This window comes from Vanellus vanellus, assembly GCF_965231255.1.
Source record: "Vanellus vanellus genome assembly, chromosome: 2".
Classification (NCBI taxonomy): Eukaryota; Metazoa; Chordata; class Aves; order Charadriiformes; family Charadriidae; genus Vanellus; species Vanellus vanellus.
In genome coordinates this window covers 17,634,178-17,656,335 of record NC_138906.1, presented here as the reverse complement: position 1 = coordinate 17,656,335, position 22,158 = coordinate 17,634,178, and the positions used below count along the sequence as shown (strand labels likewise).

At 45.8% G+C, this 22,158-nt stretch overlaps 1 protein-coding gene across 1 annotated transcript in view; it reads left to right on the top strand.

Moving 5' to 3' along the window:
* Window positions 1-20,910, top strand: part of JCAD (junctional cadherin 5 associated) — a 29,334-nt gene extending 8,424 nt beyond the window's left edge. The window contains exons 2-4 of the mRNA XM_082479273.1: window positions 4,554-4,912; window positions 11,647-15,290; window positions 19,374-20,910. Of these exons, the coding sequence (XP_082335399.1) occupies window positions 4,614-4,912; window positions 11,647-15,290; window positions 19,374-19,408 (3,978 nt within the window). The 5' untranslated portion in view covers window positions 4,554-4,613 and the 3' untranslated portion in view covers window positions 19,409-20,910. The remainder of the gene's footprint in view (window positions 1-4,553; window positions 4,913-11,646; window positions 15,291-19,373) is intronic.
* The last annotated feature ends 1,248 nt before the right edge of the window (window positions 20,911-22,158 follow it).

Here is a 22,158-nt window from a genome sequence, read left to right as displayed (position 1 = left end):
CAGACACGAGTGAAGATAAGCTAGCTTAATGTGTGACCCATCTAGATAATACGCTTTGTAATTCAGATGCCTGTTAGTAACTCTGTCTTCAGAACAGTGTTTGGATAGCTGCTGTAGATAAAGCCCGGGAAGACTAGCATCATCACCTAGCCTGCACATCAACCCAGGTGGGAGTCCTGCTGAATTCAGTAGCCTGAAGTCATGTAATTACAGACTGCAGCAACTTGTGCGTCCATGCCGGGTGCCTTGATTTTGGCAATTCATGATGTTTGTATGCTTCATTTTGCAATATGAATCATGTTCCTTCGATGTTTTCTTTTCTGTGAAGTTGTACAGAATCACTCACAAAAGTGTTATAAATAGTCCTGCAGAGGTGTGCAGGGCAAATCATGCACAAGGACTTCAGGGGTTGTATTCAAACAGCTTAAGGGTTGTCACCTTCCACTTTATTTCAAGTAGCAGAGGGCAGGAGAGATGTTACAGAGAGCAGTCAGGACTAAATTCTCTATCACTTCTGGTCTCCCACCCAATAAGTGGGTGCTGTGCCAGGACACTGAAAGGGTTATTAAACATTGGAATAGGCTGCCCAGGGAGGTGGTGGATTCGCCATCCCTGGAGGTGTTTAAAAAAAGGGTAGGTGTGGTACTTAGGGACATGGTTTAGAAGTGGTTTTGTCAGGATAGGTTAATGGTTGGACTTGATGATCTTAAACGTCCCTTCCAACCTCAGCAATTCTATGATTCTATGATTCTGTGACATTCTCCAAAACCAGGGCTAAAGGAAGGAGAATGCCGTTGGGCCGCTCAAAACACCATGCAGGAGAGATTCAACGGCATGCAAGCCATTTCAGAGCATGGAGGTAAGAGCTGCTTCTGCCACTGCTGCAAGTGCTGGCATTCATCATTGTGGGTACTGGTCATCGTACAGGTGGTGGTGGTACCCCTCCAAATTAGTAGGGCTTGAGAACTCCTGCCACTGATACCCACAGATAAAGGTAAACCATCAACAGAAACCTGTTGCTTTTTCCCCACTGAGAACGGGCCCCTGAAGCACCTCAGAGGGAACTCTAGCACCAGATTTCTTCAGGGTGTCTTTTAGGAGTACTTTGGGCTTTTCTCAGGGCCAGCAATGAGATCTGCGCCCTGGGACAGAGCACCCCGAGCTGAGGTGCTCTGATGACGTTTCCGTCTGGTGGTCCTATTGTGTCCCGCTCACCGAGGCTGCAGGTCCCCATTGTGTCTGCGCACATGGGGGCTGATGCCGATTTCCGCTGTTCAGTGTGCGCTTGTTTCTTTGCATATGAGAGTGCTGCTGAGAAGTTTCCAGAGAAAAGCTTGGCCCCTGTTTCCAGTGTAATGTGGAGCTGTACCGGCTGACGGGGACAAGTCGGAAACGCTGGCAAGATAGCAGGCATCCTCAGGAAGCAAACCCTATCAGAAAGCACTGATGTCATTGGCAAACAAAACAAATGAGTGCTGGAAAAACAAACTGTTTTCCAGCGTTGTTGATCTTCCCTCAAATTAGAAGCTCTACACAGCCTTTACTCTTTGGCCCAGTCTGACACATGATTTGCAAGACGGTGCTGCAGCAATGGTTTTGTTACTCCTGCCAATCCAATTCCTTTGATTTTATTATTTAGATTTATTTATCTAAGGGAGGGTGGGAAGAGCGTCCCAGTGCCGCAGCCAGGTTTGGAAAGTTGGCTAGCATCCTTGCGGACATTGGGTGCTGACATGGTTGATGTCCTGCAGGCTTTGCTCAGGGAGAGAGCCTCCAGCACCCCTGTCCCTGGCCAGGTCCGATGCGGGGGGATGGTACCTCCCTGTGACTTCTCCACAGATCTTTGAGGCATGTGTCCTGACAGCATTCCAGCTAGCAGCCACCCACCACCACTGCTGCTGGGAGCTTGTGCCATGGGCATGGAGCCTTTCTCCATGTGGTGCGTCTGGGGAGAGCTTATCATGGAGTTTGGTGATGAGGACACCACGGCAGACAGAGGGGTGCAGGTTTCTCCACCTTATTTGTTCCTATTGCGGAGCTGCGATGGGCACAGCGATAGCATCCCGCTCCCAGCCAGGCCTTCCCACCGCCCGTAGGACTGCGGGGTTTTCCCTTCCGCACGTGATAGGTTTGCAGAGCAGGAGGAGACAGTTACAACAGTTCCTCACGGTGCACTTCCACCCTGTTGCTCCTCACCACCTGTGCCAAAAGGAGGATCGGAGTAAACCCCACGGGCTGGAGGCTTCTTGCCCACTCGCCTGTGCCTCTCTGATATCCCCACGGCTGCAGCGGGCGGCAGAGAGAGGGTTAAGCTGCGCTCCAAGCCAGCCTGACAATAATAGCAGGAAAAAGACATTTCTTCCTTGCACCTGCAAGCACTCCGATGGGCTTTCTGCTGTTTATGGTAGTCACATCGGATCTTTCTCTTGTTAGAAGCTGAACGGCTCTAGCAGCCAGCTGTTCCCCTTGCTCTGCTCGTACCTGGCTCCTTGCACAGTCCGGGGTGGCGGGTGGATGGAAAATTAGCCTTTTAGGTCAGCATTCAAAAATAACCCAGGAAGCCTTCCCTTCCTTCCAAGAGGGAAGGGTCCCGCTCCTCCCTGCTTTCTGCCTGCTTGTACTTACTGCTGGCTCACTTACTGGGAATTTGGACTCCTGATCTAGCAAGGGATACTCCTAAAATATCGTCGGCACAGAGCTTTATTTCTCCATTTTAAAGGGTGTGCAGTGTTACATGCGTGAAAAGGGAAGAGATTCATTAAGCTCTAGAGACAAACCGGTTTAAGTGCTCAGCAGGCTCTCAGGCTGAAAAGCCACTTCTGCAGCTTTCCAGGTTACCAGTTAAATTGTGGCTCTGCATAAAAATGGTGCGTGTTTTTCCACACTGCGGGCTGTCCTCAGGCGAGCACCGTGGCCGCGGTGGGCAGTGCAGGGCAGAGGCGGCCAGAGGGTCCCTGCGTGCCCGGGAGCTGCACACCAGGCTGGTCCAGAGCAGCCGGCCGGACCAGCTCCGCAGTCTGCACAGCATCCAGGAGACAGGGCGGGAGCAGAAAATGGATGGAACGCTGGATAGGCACAAAGTGGCCATAATATATGGAGTGCCGCACCACAGAAACTGGTATATATTCTAAGCCAACCCATCAACTCCTGCATATACGTAGCCTGAGAGATTTAGTAATAATAAATGTGCAGCAGCCATCTCAGTAGTTGCTCCATCTAAATTATTGTAAACAGCAGTGATCAAAGTTCTTCTTTTCTTCTTGCCCAAGAAGAGCATTAGAGCCTGGTGTAGAAAATGCACTTGCTTTTCATGGTCTTTGCAGAGACGATCTCCTTTGAGCAGCTGCCAATGCTGAGCTCCTGTCCCTCAGGTAGACATGCTATCACTAAGGTCACACTACTCACCAGGCATATGAAATGAACTCTTCGTGCAGGGAAAATCATCTCGAGTGTTTTATGTTTTACATCATGAAATCTATTTCTGTGTGTTTCACTTCTTCTTTATCTACCTTTTTTTTTTATTTCTTTCTTCCGGTAACACAGTTCAAGCAGAGAGGAATGTATCAGAATGGGTCCGTTGTGCACAACCTACCAAGTAGATCATTACTTTCCACTCGTTTTAAAACTCTGGAAGAATGTGTATTCTGTAATTGCCATAATAAGCTGCAAGAGCGGTATAGAGATTGTTTCCAGCCAACTAATTCAGTTTGCTGGATCTTTGCTCTAGTCAGTGCAGAATTGAGGGCTGTCACTGGGAAGAAAAATCTTGTTTGTCCCATGTCTTGGAAATCATTGAGACACAATAGACACGGGCATCTCAGGTTGTTTCCAGTCATTTTACACAGTGGAAGTGTGCTGTAAAAATAGAGCGTACTTGAAATCTTAGGCTTTGTATTATTCTAACTGAGGATTACTGATTTCCAGCAGGCCAACACAGGCCAAAAGGAAAGTAAACTGTAAAAAGGACTGTTTAGCTCGGGTATTGCATGATATTACCTGTGTTTCTCATGTGGTTGCATAACTCATTTTTGTTCTCATGCATATTTTGTCCTTGTTCATGTGAACATTTTTTCTTAATTGGAATATGCAGAGCTGTAGGGAGAGGCACATTGCCCTGCAATCCGCCCCCTCCTCCTGCAGTGACTTAAAACGTAATGCAGAGCACACCTCTCCATGACTGGAGAAAAACTGTTTTTTAAGGAAATGCCTGACTCAGACTGTGGGCTTACCTCCGGTGCAAAGATATTTTTTTTTGAGATCACTTAGTGAAATCTGAAAGCTGCAATCACCAGTGAATTCTTCAGTGAAACGGACTGAGTCAGCAGCAGCGCAGCATCTGCTGCCTGGCGGAGTGCATGGAGGTGTATTGGCTGGGGAAGGTCAGCACATGATTCATCAGCATCTGCATGCACTTTGCTTCATCTCTTTTATTATAAGGGTGGAAGTCTGAGGCCAGGGGATGAGACTCTTAGCTTCAGCAGCCTACCAGCTGATCAAAAATACCTTTCCGTGTTTCAAGTGGCCTTCTGTTTGTTTTTGGTTTTGTTTTCCAGTGATGGGTCCTGCTGGAAAGAGCTTTCTGATGGCACAGCTGTGAGTGAAACCAGCACAATATGTTCAGTGTCGAGGACCTCCTGATTTCTCATGGATACAAATTGTCAAAAAATCCCCCTGTTTCATATGAGAACAGGTATGATGGATACCGGCATGAAATCGCGGGGAACAGATCTGCTCAGAGAACGCTGAATGGGTTTGAGGCAGAATCAAGAGCCGGGGCATACAGCAAGAAACCTCTGGTGAAAACGAACTCGAGCAGCACTGAAAGCAGCCATGGGAGCCAAGGGAGGCAAGCAGGTCCTGGTTACCACCATGACCTTCAGGGTTTGTCCACTTTTCATACTTCAGAAGGGGGGTAAGTTTCAGCATCATGCCATGGCTTTGCTTTCTCTTCCTTTTGGTCCTGACAGATAACTCAGCATGACCCTAACCCTTGACACCATCTTCCTGTGATCCTTTCTGCTCCCATACTATTGACCATTGCCATGCACTGCAAGTCCACACAAAGCAGTGGCACGTCCATTCACCTTCTGCTAGAGTGAGGCCTCTGAGGATATCGGGGTGATGGGAAGTGGCCGAGTGGGGGAAAATGTCATTTACTAATATGGTCTGTATCAGAAAGGCCTTTCTGATGGGCTTAGAGAAGCTCAGCCCAAGTACAGTAAAAAAAAGGGGGCAAAAGCTCTTCGTATTCTTCACTTTTAAAAAAACTGAATCCAGTTTCTGCCCCATGCGGTCTCTGGGTTTTGCTGTAGATTCAGCCACGTGCAGCTCTCGGTGGGTGTTCCTACATGCACCGCAGACTTTCTTGTTTTTTTAAGGCCGGTCTCGTGGAGTAAGCGTGAGAAGGTGCCTCTGTGTTTCTTTTTAAAACAGCTCAAAGCCAGTGGAAGCTCTTGTCGTCACTCCATAAAACGTGCTTGTACAACCGTGGGTTGCTTAACGCGGAGTACGTGCGTGCTGGGGCTGGGGCAGGCTGGGCAGGAAGAGCTGTGTGTACACAGCGCCGCTCGGCCATTGTTCTGCAGCTATTTGAGTGCTGCAGATGAACAAAGGAAAGGGGCTACAGCAGGACTGGAAGCCAGCCCAAGTGTGACCATGGTTTACGAGGAAAAGCCCCTTCCTCCTGCCGAACGGGCTTGAAACTGAAAGCAAGGCAAAACATTGTCGCCGTGGGAGTTTGTCCTCTTGCGAAGACCTTCAGTAACATGTGGCAGAGGCACGTGTGCCCTGACTGCTGGGCTCGTCTGCTCTCTCCCTTCGTATCTCTTCCCCTTGCAAGCCTGTTTGCCTGGAGCAGGAATGGCTCCTGGCTGCCAGCTAGGATAACAGGCAGGAAGAGATGTAAGCCCCGTAAAGCAGTCCTAGGGCAGCAAGTCCCAGCCCTGGTGAAGGTCCTTGGGTGGAACCATCCCTACTGGAGAATGAAGGACACGGATTTGAAGGTAATAAGGAGGATTCTTCATGGTGTGTTTTGGGTGAAGTAAACTAGGCAGCAATAAAGTGAAGAAAGATACTGAAAAATGCTCCAAAGCAGAGGAAGAGAGTGTTCAGGGGTGTCAAGGAAGGTCATGCTCAGCCTCGGAGCTGAGTTTGCAGCGTGGAGGAAAAACTGATATGAAGAAGATATGGCTGTGCAAGGCTGGAAGTGACTGCAGCGCCTGTAAGGCAGAGCCTGCGTGGGTGCACGGGGGCATGGGGGGGCTGCTGCATCCCTGCCTCCCGCCTCTCCGGGGGCATCTGCAGGGGCTCGTGCGTCTGCCCCATGTCTTGGACGTGGTGGAGGTATCTGTAACTGCTGGGGTCAGCTAAATACGAAATAATGCTCTCTGACATTTTAAATGTCTCTTTCTAACATCTCAAAATGCAAGGGGTGAAACCTGTCAGCCTGTAGCATAGTTAAATATTACATCCTGGTTTTAAAAAGCGGCTTTTCCCCATAAAATAGGGAACACAGCCCTGGAAATGGCTTTGTCACACTTTCACAAAAATAGAAGTCTTTTCTTACTATTGTTGTTAGAGGAAACTCTGATTCCCAGTGAGCCTATCGGGAACTCTGACAAGGCACAAGCAGCTATGAACAAGGGAAAACCTTTGTATCAGCCGTCGCTTTCGTGCCGTCCCTGGGTGTGCAGAGCACCTCTGGAGCAGAGCGCGGCACTGCCGCTGTCCCGCTGGCAGAGGGAGGGAGGAGCAAGCTCTATGGGCCAGATCCCGGATGGCCATCGGCAGCTTCAGTGCTGGAGCACCTGTGTTCCAGTCGCTGAGCTCCAGGGTGACAGTCCCCATCCTGACCCACTCCCCTGCCCTGGGGAAGGGTCGGAGGCACGGGGCTGCCATGCAGACAGGAGCTGCTTTAAAACAGAGGAGTTTTGTGAGGGCGCACTTTGAGGTGTTTGGGCCTGTTGAGGGCAGGCCATAGTGACCTTCGATCTCGCTGTCTGGCTTCTGGACCATCGCAGGAAATAGGTTCCCTGTTCTCGGGCTGGGACAGAACTGCACACTGCGGAGACCTGGGGACTATTTGTGCCAGAAGAGGTGACAACCACCCAACTAGATCCAGCACGAAGACACTGCTATTTGGGCATCACAGGCTTCCTGCAGCCATCTCCTGACACTGCCTTCTCAGTGCAGCACAGTGGGAGGAGAGGGCCAGAAGAGGCTTTGTGTGTCCCAACCACCTTTGCAGACCTTAACCAGCTCCACGGCAATTTGGAACATGACTCAGGCTCCTCAGGCAGGGAATTATCTGCACCACACTCATGCTCAGACCGCTGATGTAGAAGAGCTAATCACCCTCCAAACACCACAGAAGTGAGTGATGTTGCCCACTTCATCTCTGCCTTCACAAACAGGTTTGCAGGGCTGAGGTATTTCATGATGGCAGGGGATGATGCTGTCGTCTCCACTCATTGGGATTGTTCTGCTGATCAAACCTTGCTGAGGAGGAGGAGAGAGGCTTCATAGCAGCTGCAGGTGGGCACATCACACCACCCACCGCTGCTGCTTGTGAGGGGAGAGTGACACCCCGGCAAAGTGGGGAATTGATGTTGTGCTCCATCCCGTTGTTCTTCAGACAAAGCGTGGGAGCAGATGGTGGGAGGGCTGTCCTGGCTGTCCTTGCTTAACTGAGCATTAGGAGGCCGCACAGTAAAGGTTTAGAAGAGGAGACAAGGCGAAGACAATGGGAAAGCTGACCCTATGGGTAGAGATGAGAGGGTTCACTGAAGGAGAACTCACTCCTGCTTCTCTTCTGAGTGGAGAGAAGAGGCACTTGGCTTAGCTGTTTGTGTGGGAGGAACTATGTTGGTAGCTAGCAAATTTAGAGATAAATAGATAGCATCGTTAATGAGATTATCTGCTGGAAAAATTAGAAAAGTGTACTGGTGTTTCCTAGTGTTGAGGCTTGGAAGAGTGTATGTGAGGATAGGATCCCAAAATAGAACAGAAGCTGCCAGTGTCCAGAACAGCCCCTGAAAAAAATTCCCCATTGCTGCCAAATCCTGGAAATTTCTTAACAGTGCCTCCTCATTGGGCACAAAGTCTGTCCTGGTGCCTGCGGCTCATCCACCCTGAGCTACTGGGTGCCTAATGCCTACCGCTTGCATGATGGCAGCCAGAAACAGGGTCAGGAGCTCTCACGGTATTGCTAGATAGCCCTGCAGTGGCCTCATTCTGTGGGGTTTTGACTTCACAGCCTGTGTCATGCTCCTTCATTTCCAGCCCCGTTCTGTGGGTCATGAAAGGCCCTGTTGGTCCAGTGCTGCCCTGAGGGAACCCAGCAGCTTCAACCCACTGCTCTGAGGGGGGCAGCTCAGTGAAATGCAGTCATGCAGCTGGTGCAGGGTGGACTGATGGCCTCGTTTCTTGCAAAGGCCTAAAATTCATAGAAAGCTAGAAATAGCAATTTATTTCTTTAAATGGTTTTCATTGGATTAATTTTATATGGAATCCATTCAAAGCACTTTATGACAGCAAATGTGATATTTGTTAGAATCACGCCTGTTAAAAAAGAGTTCATAATGTTAAAATCGACCTCCTTGGTCCCACGGGACCACTGGCACTTAGATCTTCCCAGTTGGTCCCATGGACTGCTCCATCCTTGGCGCCCCTCCCAGCTGTGAAGCACTTGCTGTATCCAGGTGTGCGTTTCTTTGTGCATCAGTACCGTTGCATCATGGAGTGAGATATAATTGCGTAGTGGCATGGTCAGAGACTAGCTGCTGCTAAAAGGGACCATGCCATCTCTTAGTTGATCATGTTGTGGATCCAGCATGACATTCGCTATCCAGAGATGTAGCATTGCTGAGGCTGTAGTGAACTTGGGGTGGCTCTTGGGTGCTTCCCCTTCCCACCGGTTCATTTGACTGCAAGACCCAAAAGTGTCATATAGCCTGGAAGAAGCCACTCTGCTGCAGTCGCAGCCACAAGCAGTGGGGTTGTGCGGTGCTGCCCTGCTGCCTGCCCGCTGCCTGCCTGCCATGCCTGCTGCCTGCAGGTGTGCAGGAGCCACTCTCCATCTTTTGGAGCAGAGGAGTCTGCAGGCTGGAGCTAAGCTGGAGGGTCCATGGGGAGGCTGTGGAGCATCCTCTTCCCACTGCACAGTGCAGTGCCACTCTCTCCAGAGGCTTGCGGGGCCCAGGAAACAGGCTGTCTGTGTAACCACCTCTAGCGCCTGAGCCAGAAGCTGGAAAGACTGGTATTGGCCACCTTGTGAATAGGTTATAGAAAAAGATCAGTTTTAAAATGCTGTAAATACCTAATTTTAAATGTCTTTTCTACATTCACATTGCAATGATCACATAGTACAGGTCACAGTGGTTTTTATCATGTTCAGAAATTTATTAATGGAGCCTAGTTATTAATCTTTTAGTATTTAAAAATAAAGTTAATCTTTTAAATGGCTTTTAATAAATGGAGGAACATCCTTTCTGTAACTGAAGCTGTCCTAACTTAGGGCTAATTTACTTTAATGAATGTCTGAGCTTGGGTTTTGTTTGTTTTTAAAAAAGCAAACTAACCAAAACTCTTCTGTTTTAGTGGTTTCCTAGGAAAGAGTCGAGTAATGCTTCCTTCCCTATTCCCGATTTCCTCTTAAATCCTTTAAACATCCAGCTCATTCTGTTCCTGCGCTGTTAGTTGCAATTGTTGCAAATCTCAGTAGTATTGTCTACCATACCTCCTTCCCCAATGTTTTTATATTTGGGTTGATAAGAATTTGGGTTTACTTTGGGTTTTTTTTAATGGTGAATTAAGCTGTGCAACATCATCTCTGGAAATTTAAAGATCAAGATTTTCAGATGCTTTTCTAAAAGACATACTACCACTGAAGCTGGAGTCATTTCGGGGAAGTCTGATGGCCTGCGTTGAGCAAGATGTCAAACTAAATAATCATAACGGCCTCTGCTGATCTTGGAATCTATGACTCTGTACTTCCTGCAATTTCAGTAGACCTTTTTACGATGACGGTTAAAACCAAACAGAAAGAGCAAACTGTCCATTCCCTCCTCACTATTGCTAGACCCTGTTTCTCACTTCGTTTTGTAAATGCGGATAAAAATGGTGCCATAGCAGCATGGGGATGGGATGAAAAGGTAGTTTTGATAATCTCAGAAGAAGGCAGCATTTGTTCAGCTGCATATTTCCACATGCAGAGAAGCATGGAAATGTTCGTTATTACAGCAATCAACTTTCCAATATAGGAGGCATCCTGTTGTATCTCACTGATTAATAAAGACGTCTGTTACTTCCTGGGGTTCAGTGATCGAACTGTACTCTGTGCTTCAGAGGCAGAACATTTTGTTCAGATCTTAAGCCTTAATCTACTTGAATTAATATGAACAAGATGCTCCTTATCCCAGTTTGGTTTTTAAACTTTTATAGTCATAGGATGTAGTTAACATACATAAGATAAAATTGCTGTGGATCTGGATTGCTTAGTTTTCATTCCGAATTTTGAATTGTATTATGTTTTTACAAACTGCTACTTGAATAGATCATTGTTTTTAGTAAAAAAAGAGCTAGATGACACTGTTTATATAACTTGGGGTGGAGGGAAGAGAAAGAAATTCTTGGGTTCTATCTACATACTTGTCCTATTTCTGTCAATTTTGATTTTTCTTTCCAGTCTTATGCTGGTGGCAGCTACATAGTGTAAAGGCAGTTATACTGTTGGACACCTTAGGTACAAGAATAGCAGAACACAGTTCAAGTAGAAGATTAATTATTTATATAGAAAGGTACCGATTTTGTTCAGCAGTAATGTATTAAATAGTTTAGTCTGTTCAGAACACATAAAGAACCTATTCTGTTCATGTAAATCTGTGTTCTGAATTTCTAATTCACAGTAAAATGTCTAATGTCTTTCATATTTCAGTAACAGATTGCTGGAGTTAATCCCTCTTTTATTTAACAGTGTTACCCTTCTTTTGAGGTATTTTAGATTTAAAATATTGGTTCCATCTTATTCATAACTGTGATGATACATCATCATTGTTGTGGCATGTATCATTTAATCCAAAGCACTTTGAAGAAATTTGTTCCCTTTGAAAGATGAACAAAAATCAACAGTGGAAATGACATGTTTAATTTGAGCTCGTGTACCAGGATGTAAATCATGCTTCTTACAGATATATCTTATGAAATAGCCCCCTACCCGTTCTCCCTACCCCTACTTTTTAGCTTTCAATTCCTATTAAACTTGCGTACCACAGTAGTCCCCTTGACGTCTATAGATTTTGATGTAGCAGAGTGCAGAAATAAGTTCAACACAATCATTTCTGGGTTTCTGGTGTCCATCAAGGAGGGCTGTGCATGTTTGCACAGCACGTAACTGTGTGCATTTGTCTCTCTTTCTAACAGCTTTGCATAGCTAACAACGTGCCAGCAGAGCATCGGGCCCTCCCGTTACTCATATTAATGACTGACTTGTAAATCCCCTCATTAAAATCATGATGTCATCTGGTTGCGAATAGATTACACAAACCCCATTGGCATAACTCAGCATTTGACCTCCTAATGGACTTACCTGTAAGGGACAGAAAGGGGCATCTGTGCAAACTGCCTGGTGACGCTGCGTTTCTTTTTCAGGGTTTATGACAGGCCTCAATTAGCATGGTCTTCCCAGCCCAAGACTGATAAAGATCTTGCCTACTGGAGAAGACGAGGACAGGACTTCAGTGTGCTACTGGGGTATTCCCAGAAAGGTGGTGTGGAAATGAAAGGCCTGGCTGCGGCCCCGGGGGCACCCCGGCACCCCAAGGAGAGTCAGCTGAAGGTGGGGACGGGCGCAGGGTACGTCAGAAGAAGCGGCTTGCAGGAGAGCTGCGAACTGCCCAGCGACTGCCAATGGCAAAGTCTGGGAATGGAAGGCTGGAACCAGCCAAAAAAGGTAGGGAGGCAAATGTCCGAGGGTGACAGGGAGAAGCTGCTTCAAGAGCTGTATTCACTGACCCTGGGAGATAATGTACTCAGCTCCCACAACAAGGGGAAATCGCAGTCCTTGCCCAGAGTCCTTTCGCCAGAGAGTATGAGATGCGTGGAAATGCCCTCCCTGAACAACAGTAACAACTCGCTCAGCGTAACTAAACCCCTCTCCTATCCCCCAAACAGACTGAGTGTGGAACCACCCAAGCACCATGAAACGGGAGGCCATTTCCTTCCCCTAGTGAAACCCAAGTATGGGAGGCCTCTCAAGCCTCCATCCTACGAACTGCAGCGGCAGACGAGGGCACCTGTGGAAACTGGGGGTTTCCAGGACCACTACCAGAAAGATGAACCCATCCCCTACTTAGCCAAAGTTAATGAGCCAAGGCAAGATGCTTGCATTCAAGATTCTGGTTTGGAGCCCCCGGTCTATGTACCTCCTCCATCTTACAAATCCCCGTCTCACCAAAATGTGACCCCACATCCCCTCAATGAAGTGCCTAACAGCGACACGTATGCCAGCAGTGATCAGCAGGGTCCCGTGGAGGGGGTTGTCCCCTGCCAACGACCAGCCGCGAATACTTTTGAAGCGGGAGGTGACCCTTGTAAAGACAACCATCTTCCTCATGTGAAGCAAAGCCATGAGAGGCGCCCCATTGACTATCTGCGTTCTGTTCAGTATATTCCCTTTGATGATCCTCGAATACGACATATTAAAATTGCACCACCGGAAGGTCTGCAGGACAGCGCTAAGTACACTGAAAATGCATGTAGTCCCAGTTCTGGTGCTTTGCAAGAGAGAGATCTTGAAGTACAGTACAACAGTGCCTTCTTGGATGCATCAAACTTGTCCAATTCTGCAAAGGGAGAAAGAACTTCCGACAGCTCCACCCATAGCAACAGATGGTTGGCACCATCCATCCGAGATCAGGAAAATTGTGCCTTGCCAGACCAAAGAGATAGTTGTAGCACAACTAATCACAGCCCCCGTAATGAAGCCAGCACGGAGTACGCAAAAGGCAAACTTTCTGTAAGAAATTCACATATGGACAGCACCTGTGAGACTGTTACAAAAGTGAAAAAGTTTGAACCTGGAACTGGGATGCAGAGCAAAAAGAGTTCAAAGAAAAAAATGAATGAAACTATATTTTGTTTGGTCTCTATCCCAGTTAAATCAGAATCCAATCTGCCAGATACAGATAGGAACAACAACATAACCCAGAGCCCTGATAAGAATGGGTTTGATAACAATGGGGCTTTGCAAGAACAAAGTCTCTTAAGTATGTCTTCAACGGACTTGGAGTTACAAGCACTTACAGGAAGCATGACCAATAAAAATGAGTTACAAAAACAAGAGTTGTGGAGGCCAGAAGAGTTCAAACAAATGAATGACCTCAGATTTATTCAGCCTACAAAACACAGAGAGCTCAAATACTCTGGCTCCTGGCCAGGTGATCAGTACAAAGACCAGCAGACACAGACCAGTTTCTCTGAAGAACCTAAAAGCCCACAATTTTTCCATGGTACAAAGCCTGGTAGTAACAAACCACTGTCTCCAAAGCTCCTAGGACATACAGCCTCCACGACAGGGTCAAAACAAGCAGGGTTGCCTTCTGATGAGAGAAGCTGCAGACAGAGCACTTACAGCATGAAGGGTCAGATGTACCTCAGCCAGTCGAGCAACAGTGCGTTTTCCAGGACTGCCACCTCTGTCCTTCAGGTCCCCTCCCCAAAAGCCCACCAGAGCCAGCCTGTGCCTGCCCAGGAGAGAGAAACAGGCTTTCTTTCCAAGGGAGATGTAGTTAAGGGAGAAGCAGGCGCTCCCTGCAACAGTAAAGAGCTGTTTGGGCAGTTCCTGCTGAAGCCTGTAAGTCGCCGTCCCTGGGATGCAATAAGTGAGCTAGAAAGTTTTAACAAGGAGCTGCAAGAGCAGGAGGAGAGCACAAGCAGCGATGAAGACTTGGAAAGTGCTGCGGCTTCTTCGCAGGCAGGTGCCCTTACACAGAGGAGGGCATCCAGAAATGAGAAGTTGAACCAGGAGCCAAAACACAGTAGGAAATCAGAAATGATTGTGCCAGAGGTGCCCGTATTTAAGCCAGGAAGAGTTAAAAGTAAGTCTGAAAGTTGGAGTGTGGGGACGGAGCATGGTGGCGAGCCAGGCTGCGTTGGCTCTCAAGGCTCCTCGCAGCCAGGAGGGAGCAGTGAAGGAGTCGGGCCAGCAGATGGAAGTCTGATAACAGAAATGAGGACAGGGGAAGCCAAGAGCGGAACAAGCAAGCAGCCAGTTCGTGGGGGCCCTCTCAAGAGAGTTTTGTCCAGTAGCCCAAGCAGTTCATGTCACAGTAATCCTTTCAATAACCCTGTCTTGCAGGAGATGAGTGAAGACCAAAATTACCTAGACTTTGTCAAACTGAGCAAAGGTGCAACTCCCACAAATGATACGGTATTAGAGAGAGGCTCGGTAGTACACTTGTCACTAACGAAGAGGAACCAAGGGCGCTCTGAGCCGGATTTGAGGTCAGTGGGACTTGATGTAGCCCCAGGACCTGGTGCTAACAATTCTGATCACTCTTCAAATGCAAATACAGTGGAAATCCCTGTGAATGAGTCATTGCAGGCAAGAGCTGCAAGAATTTTAGGTATAGATATAGCAGTGGAGTCTCTCCTTCCGGATGACCATGTTGGGCCCCACCCAAGCACTAGCCCTGCAAACGGTGCCCAGGACTTTAAGTCATCAGCGGGGAGCACAGTAAGTGACAAAGAAGGAAAAAAAGAAGGTTCTTATGAAGGCAGACGAAAGTGTGGCTGGACAGAGAGTGCTCTCTTTGTGGGAGCGGGAGGCCGATCTTTATACCCTGATGAATGCCAGACCTCTCACCAGGAAAGCAGCGCTAAACCACTGGTAACTGAGCAAGTTCTTGAACAACCTGCGAGTCCCAGCCAAGGTGAGGACCAAAACTTGGTTTGCAAGTCAACTGTGTATCAGCATTCAGAAAAGAGAGTGAGAAGCACCTCGAAAGTGATAGAGACACTCCAAGGCAAGCTCACTTCTCCACCTAGCCGGACTGCCATGGATCGCTTAGTGCGAATGAAAGAAGTTGACTCTGTGTCCCGGATGAGACGTCTGAGCATTAAGAGTGCAGACTCCGGAGAGGAGGTAGATGAGGAGAAGCTGTCAAGGGTACAAGAGGAGAGAGGAAGCAAACTGGCAAGCTCAGGGGCTGTTTCCAAGCGTGTTATCTCTCTCAGTGAAAATGGACATTTAGGTGGAATGGACAAGAAGAAGATCGACAGAGATCTTGCTTTAGGTAAGACTCTATTATGGGAGATCCAAATGGGTACCATTTCCTTATGTAATGGGCATGAGCGGTTTGCTTATGCCCACATAATGCTGCTCAAATAGTAACAGGCTGTAGGTGGTACTACCACTGTCTGGTTGCCATCCCCTTTGTTCTCCTTGTGGAAGACATAACATGAGTGTTCTCTGATCCCATCTTAGGAAAAGTTACTGTAAAACTCACTTGAGATACCGAAACTCATTCACAGAGACAGGAGTGCTCCCTGAGGTCTTATCTCTGTCCCGTTGCTTCAGGGAACAGCCAGATTCAAACAGCAGAGTTCAGAGACAGTCACTCTAGTACCAGTGTTTGGGAATGCGTGATGATTTAATCATAGCCTCTCCTTGAATACCCATTTTTTCCCTCTCTAATACTTAAGTAGACACATACTATATCAGAGTTCAGAAGAAACTAAAAATAAAAATCTGATGTTCTTCTGTGAAGCCTCTGGGAAACGGCTGCATTAAGGAGCCTGGAAAATTCTCTCTCTCGCTCTCATGAATATTTTCCAGATCAGATGTTGAGAATAACTGTTATCCCCAGGTCAGATGGAAAGTTGACTTTTTCAGTGAACACCTTTTTTTTTTTTTGGTGTTTCTCATCTCTTAAAAGTGTATAAACTTGTGTAGTCCATATGCATCCCCAAAGAGTAACCTGAGCTGTTCTCTCTCCAAAACAGTTTTCATACAGCATCGTGTTGAACAACTGAAAATCACTTGTTGCCATAGATCTGTGTAAAGGGATAATTCTCCCAGGCCACCTGTCTAGTCCATTAAATTAATTGAAGTGAGCAAATGCATGGTGTGAAAGTTGTTAAATGAATATTAATCTCCTCCTTCCTTTTGCCATCCTCTCTGTAACAGCTGACATTCTACCTTGAAATCTGCACAGGTTATTCATTAAACCTCATCGATATAAATCTGTTCACAGTTTTCCAGTACAGAGGGACTGAAATTAAATGGAGCATACTTTAAAGTGGATTTATGTATTTCCATCTGAAGAGAAATATTTGTATGGGTTCTAAGTGTTGACTCCTGCAGTCTTGCAGCCTTTCCTTCATGTCTTTTTTCTGTATCCCACAGCTTTGTGTCTCTTTCTGCTCTGAGCTGTGTTACTCTAGACCAGATTTTCCAAACAGGCTAATTCAGCTCCCTGGTACCCATCAGGTCTAGTATGCCCCACATGCATTTCATACACTTTCCTCCCTTGGGGTTTCTGCTGGAGTGAAGAAAATAACTGTTGTGGTGACATGACTTCAGGGATGTATCAAAACAGATTGTGTGTGTTTTACTGGTGAGTTATTTTGCAGTAAATTAGGTCTAAATTTATCCCTCTTGCTGACAGTGCCAGGCTTGTGCTCTGCAGTGTGTTCCCTTTGCAGCAGTTCCCTCGCAGACGTAACAGCCCTCCCCACGCCTGGATAGCATGGGTGTCCCTTCCTTCGCCGCACATTCAGTACTGCGGGGTCACACGCACCCACTCGGGGTGGGAAGGCATCTCCTCCGCTGGCTTCTTCCTATCCAGAGAGACTCTGATTTGTTGATGGCCACAAGATCTTCACCTAACCTTAACGGGGCAGGACTGAAGATTCACGTTGGTAGAAAGGCCTGGTGCTGTGTCTTCCTCTGTAAAATCTCACTCCACCTTCCAGACTAGCTCACTGGTACCACTGAAAGCCAAAATGAGAATCCTGGAAAACCATTGCATTTGTTGCTTTTAAAGAGTAAATATTGCTAAAGGCCATTCTATTTGGAGTGAGGTTGGGGGATGTTAGTCTTATAATTGCAGTCTGGGCCCGTCGCAGAGGCTAGAGGCCTCAGCAGAAACAGGTTTTCACACGTATAATGCAGCTTGGCAGATGAACAGTCACGTCTCGGAGCAAGAGCTCTGCCGAAACTCGGTGGAAGAAGCTGATCTTACTATGCAAATACTGCCATTAGAAGAAAGTCTCCAAATGTTCCCAAGTGCACTGGATGTCTTTTCGCCTTTGCTGTTTGAAGACTGCTTCCATGAGGCCGCTGCTCTGGCTCTGTTTCTGGAGAGAGCGTTTCAAATGAGCTTAACCAAATGTTGAATAAACATTTCTGTATCAGTGCTAGAACGCCAATGTTTGTCCCCCCAGAAGCGGGATGTAGCCTGGCAGTCTGGCACTTTTATGTCCTTGGCTTAGGTGCCGAGGGCGTGGGTAAGCTTTCAAGGAATAAACTGAGCCATGCAGAGGCTCTGTGTCTCGTGGCCTGATTTTCTCCCCCTGCCCGCCCCCCCCCCCCATTCCAGAACAGTGAGCACCTGCAGTTTTGTGGGGAGTTCTGTTGGTGTGAATGTGCCCGGCCTCAGGAAAACCAGGCTTCTGAAATGTGAATCTATTTTTATTCTTAGGAAAACTGCACACAGAACAGTTCAGAATTTTTGTATGTTCTAGCAGTTTAGATGGCAAATTATTTACAATTGAAAAAAATGCTGCTGGTTTGGAGGCATCTTCGCACATCATCAGTGCATTAAGCTTAGAAAGATACAGCATTATCCTGGAGTGCACTAGTCCTCAAAAACTTTTTTCCTCTTTAATTTTTTTGCTTTCATGTGGTGTCTGTTCTTGAAGTTTGGAAATAGCAGAAGAGTCTGAATAGCGATAAGCAGTTCTGAAAACATAGGTATTGCTGGCACAGACTCCTTTCTCGGCTGGCCCAGCAATTTGAGGAGAGTGGGCAAGAGAAGTGATAAACGGTCCTGCACCAGGAATCCAGCCACTGGGGCCAAATCCAGAAGTTCTTTCCTAGCCAGTCACCCCTTGATGTGAGTCTGGATGCTGCAGATGGACACTTGCATGCAGGAGGAAAAATTTCCCTCTGAGGATTTTTATGCTTGTTTGAATGAAGACATTCACTCACATCAACTTAAAAGTCCTGAGGGTGAACGTTTTACTCCGAAGTGTGATATTTATGTGTGCAGCTATTTTCACGCTCAACTGTTAAAATGCGATTGCTGTGGGAGTACAGCCTACGGGAGGGATGTTTAAGGTTAGCACAGACACCCAGGTTGCATAAGAGCAGCAAGTAGCACATGGTAGCACGGGCTGCAGTGCCAGTTTCTCCAGGCCCCTCTGTGCCAACAGACGCCTCCGCAGGTAGCCCTGGTCCCTCCACATCATGACCATGCATCCCAAGGAGCGTAGGGTAAGTGAGACATGTGCATGACCTCCATAGGTAGCCCTGGTTTCCCCATGCCATGACCATGCATAATGGCACAGGGCAGGCAGATCTCACAAGGCAAAGCCCTTTTTTTGCAATCCTATCCCAGAGTCACAAGGGTGAAGGAAAAAGCTCATATCTGCTTACTTCATGGCCAATGTTGGGATATATCCAATAAAAAAATCTGACAGAAGAGTGTCCTTGGCGCTTCAGGAAAAGGAAAACAAAGTGTGGTCTGTCCCGTGAACTGACAAGAGGTAGGCTGCAAATGAAGACCAATGTTAGTAAGCCTGTCCAGTGCTGTAGTGAATAATGTTCAAACGTGAGCTGCAGTTTTGCAGACTGAAGCGAGACAGTCTAACCATAGTGATGCAACGCAGCTGTGCTTTCCTGTATTCTGTTCAATTAATCTGAAAGCAAGGATTTGCAATCGAATGAAAAGACCCTGATGACTGGATGGAATCATCTCTTCTTCAGCCAGCCTTAAACACCCTGTTAGGATTCTTAAAGCGTTTACTTGTCCTTAGTGTTCAGTACAAGGGGGAGCAAATCTTACGTCTTTCTCTCCTTGTCAAAGCATCTGAAAACTAGAAGTAAACATTTAGCAGTCAGTGCGCTTGTTGCTACCCACTCAAGATTTCCCAAATTATATCTCCATGCATTTGATCCAAGTTGTTCCCGAATTACACTGGTGTAAATACAGAATTTGGGTCAGGAATGTAGTATGTATTTTTAAGACTGTGAGTCCAGTATTAGCTTCATTTTTTAATAAAAACCAGGGAAAATATGTCTCATTTCCGCAGCTAGCAACATTGAATAGATTTCACAATACATTATTAATAGTGTTTTTTTGTCTTTTTTTCAGATACGTATGACCCCACCAAAGTTGAAAAGGTGTGAAATAAACGGAGAGGAGAATAGAGATTTCTGCTCTATTAAGAATGTTTCACTGATTTTTTTTCTGGGTGCTTTTTGTTTGGTTTTTTTGTTCTTTGATGCTTGGAAATTGCCTCCATTTGTGGTGTTCATGGTGTACTGATAATGCCTTTACCACTGCCACTAGGAATTAGCTATTCGTATCTGAAACTGTTGCAGAGACTACAGAAAAAGCTGACTTCACATTGGAACCATCTGGCTTTGTAGTGTTAAGACTTAATACCTACTGTTGGCAAAGAGTTTTTATCTGGACTCTATTTCAGTCTTCAGCGGGGATGATGAAATGCATGAAGTGAGGCTTTTGAGCTTTCTCTTTGGTGTAAATGTAAACGTGGGAGATTAGTGAAATGATTTTTAAAAGAATGTGAATTTATAAGCTAAACTTCTAAGTATCTACAGTCTAAACTTTCTTTAACTTAACGGATTTTTGGCCATAAGTAGAAAGTGCTGCTGCACTACATGGGGGAAGGAATGCGAGAGAATGGTAGCAAAGACTGATTGTGAAATTATTTCTGACTTCCAGAGTTTGAATTTACTCGGATTAAATACTTACTTGCCACCTAGAGAGAAGAAAAGCAAAAACCCCAAAGCTTCTAAAAGATGGAAGACTTTTGTAGTACAGTGTACAGAACATGTAATTATAGTAGCTGGCAACTAGTGTTTCAAACCAATGCAAAGTATACCACTGGCTGTTTTGCACTCAGTATTACCTATTTTTGTTTGGCTGTTTAGAAATTCTTTATATGAAAGAATAGTAGCTGGTTTAAAATAGCCCATTTTAACAAAGTAACTATATTTCTTGTTACAGAATACTATCTATTTTTCTACGATGTAAACAATTGCTAACAAGTGGCAAGTATAAAGAAGTATTATTATTATTATAATTATTATATTTTAAGAAGACTTATCCCTCTGAGTGAAGGTGCCCCAAGCAGATTTCACTTGTGTATCTTAATGCGCACTCCATATTGCCACATACTCAGTAGCGCTACCTTATTTTGTTCTGAAAAGAGCCATCTATATATGTATGTATGTACTACAGGGTTAATTTCTATTTTTCCCCACTCAGCCCTTGGATCGTTCTTCTTGGAGCCACTTTCTGAAACACAGCTGAGAACTGCCCGAGCTGGTGTTGCTGCCATTACATTCCAGTGATGGTGATTACCAAAAAGTGGGTTTGGATCTTTATCCCGGTGTCTCCGAGTGGCTCAGATAGAATACCTGGTTTCTTTCTTTTACTTTGTTCCCTTTCACAGATTATAGGTTTGGATTAGGCCAGTGTATAAAAATAAACAAAACTGGGTTTAATTCTTCCCTGAAGTCAACTGATGTTGCTGGGGAGAAGTTCAGGTGTCTTCTTGATGGCATTTAAATACATGGCTTTAAATATATTTTATCTGCACACACAAATGCATGAATTACAGAGTTTATAATAAAGCCTATGCATTCTGCTCTTTGATACTGAATTAGCCTGCAAAGTGTTTGTGTCTTTAAAGCCTTTATCTCCACTCCTGTGTGTTTTTTGTAAGCACCTGTGTACTAACATTCTTCTGATGACTTGTTCATGGATTTCACTGGTCTATTCTACTGGCCTTTTCTGGTTTTTAGCATAATTTAATTTTTGAAAATCTTCTAATTTCTTGAAATACTTTTTCCTAAGCCTTTAATTTGGAACAAATGACGGGGAAAAACACTCATCCTGTGTTTTGGCAGCAAGAATTTCTTGTCTGTAACACATGATTCTGTTAAATATGGACTATTTAAAGCTTGTTTGAAAAGAAAATGCAGTGTATAATTTATTTTATTAACTCTTGTGCATGCTGTGTAGCAATACTTGTTAACAAACTGTTCCCACCACTCTTACTATATCCACCTTTCTTCATCACTGTCTAGGACATCTGGGGGCTAGTAAATAACTGCAAAACATCTTTTACCCCCCCACACACACACCCACCCCAATTCTGCCCATGAAGAAAACAGATCTTAAAAAGAACTGCTTCAGCTCTCATCGTCTTACTTACTAGTAAAGCTGAGATGCCTAGCAATAACTTGAAAGTTTTAATTTATCCTTGATTTCTGGAGGACTGTAAATTGTCTCATATAACCAGTCCTGCTACCTTCAGTTCATGTCTCTGTGGAACGGGAGTTTTCTGAGCATTTTCTGATGGGGAGGGGGTTGATTCTGCAACATCTGTTTCATTAGTCATGTCACGTTATTACTTTTCCAATGCACATAAACAGGCAAGATCTTAAAAATGAAAAAAAAAAAAAAACAAACCAAAACAAACCAAAACAAAAAAACAGAAAAAGGAAGAAATAGGAAGCACCAATATTGCAGGGAGAGTTTTATTGGCTAAGAATGAGAAATTAAAACCTAGAAAGTTAGTAAACTTTGTTTTGCAATAGTATGTGACTTACCAGAGGAAGCAAGACTAGAGTTAGTACTGATTTAAAAATGGTGTCTTCTTCTAACAACCCTGGCTGTTTCATTTCATACACACAGCTATGAGATACATGGAGTACAGATTTATGAATGATTGTGGCTCAGTGTTTCTTCAGTACCTGTGCCATAATTAAAATATCAGCTGTCGGAATGGGCTGGATGGTCCCATAGCTGAACACCTTTCCAGAAGCCTTTGGCCTGTTGCGAACAGCAGTAAACAGCAAGCTCATTTTACACCAGCTGTAGTTAAAAAACAGTAAATGGTGACTTT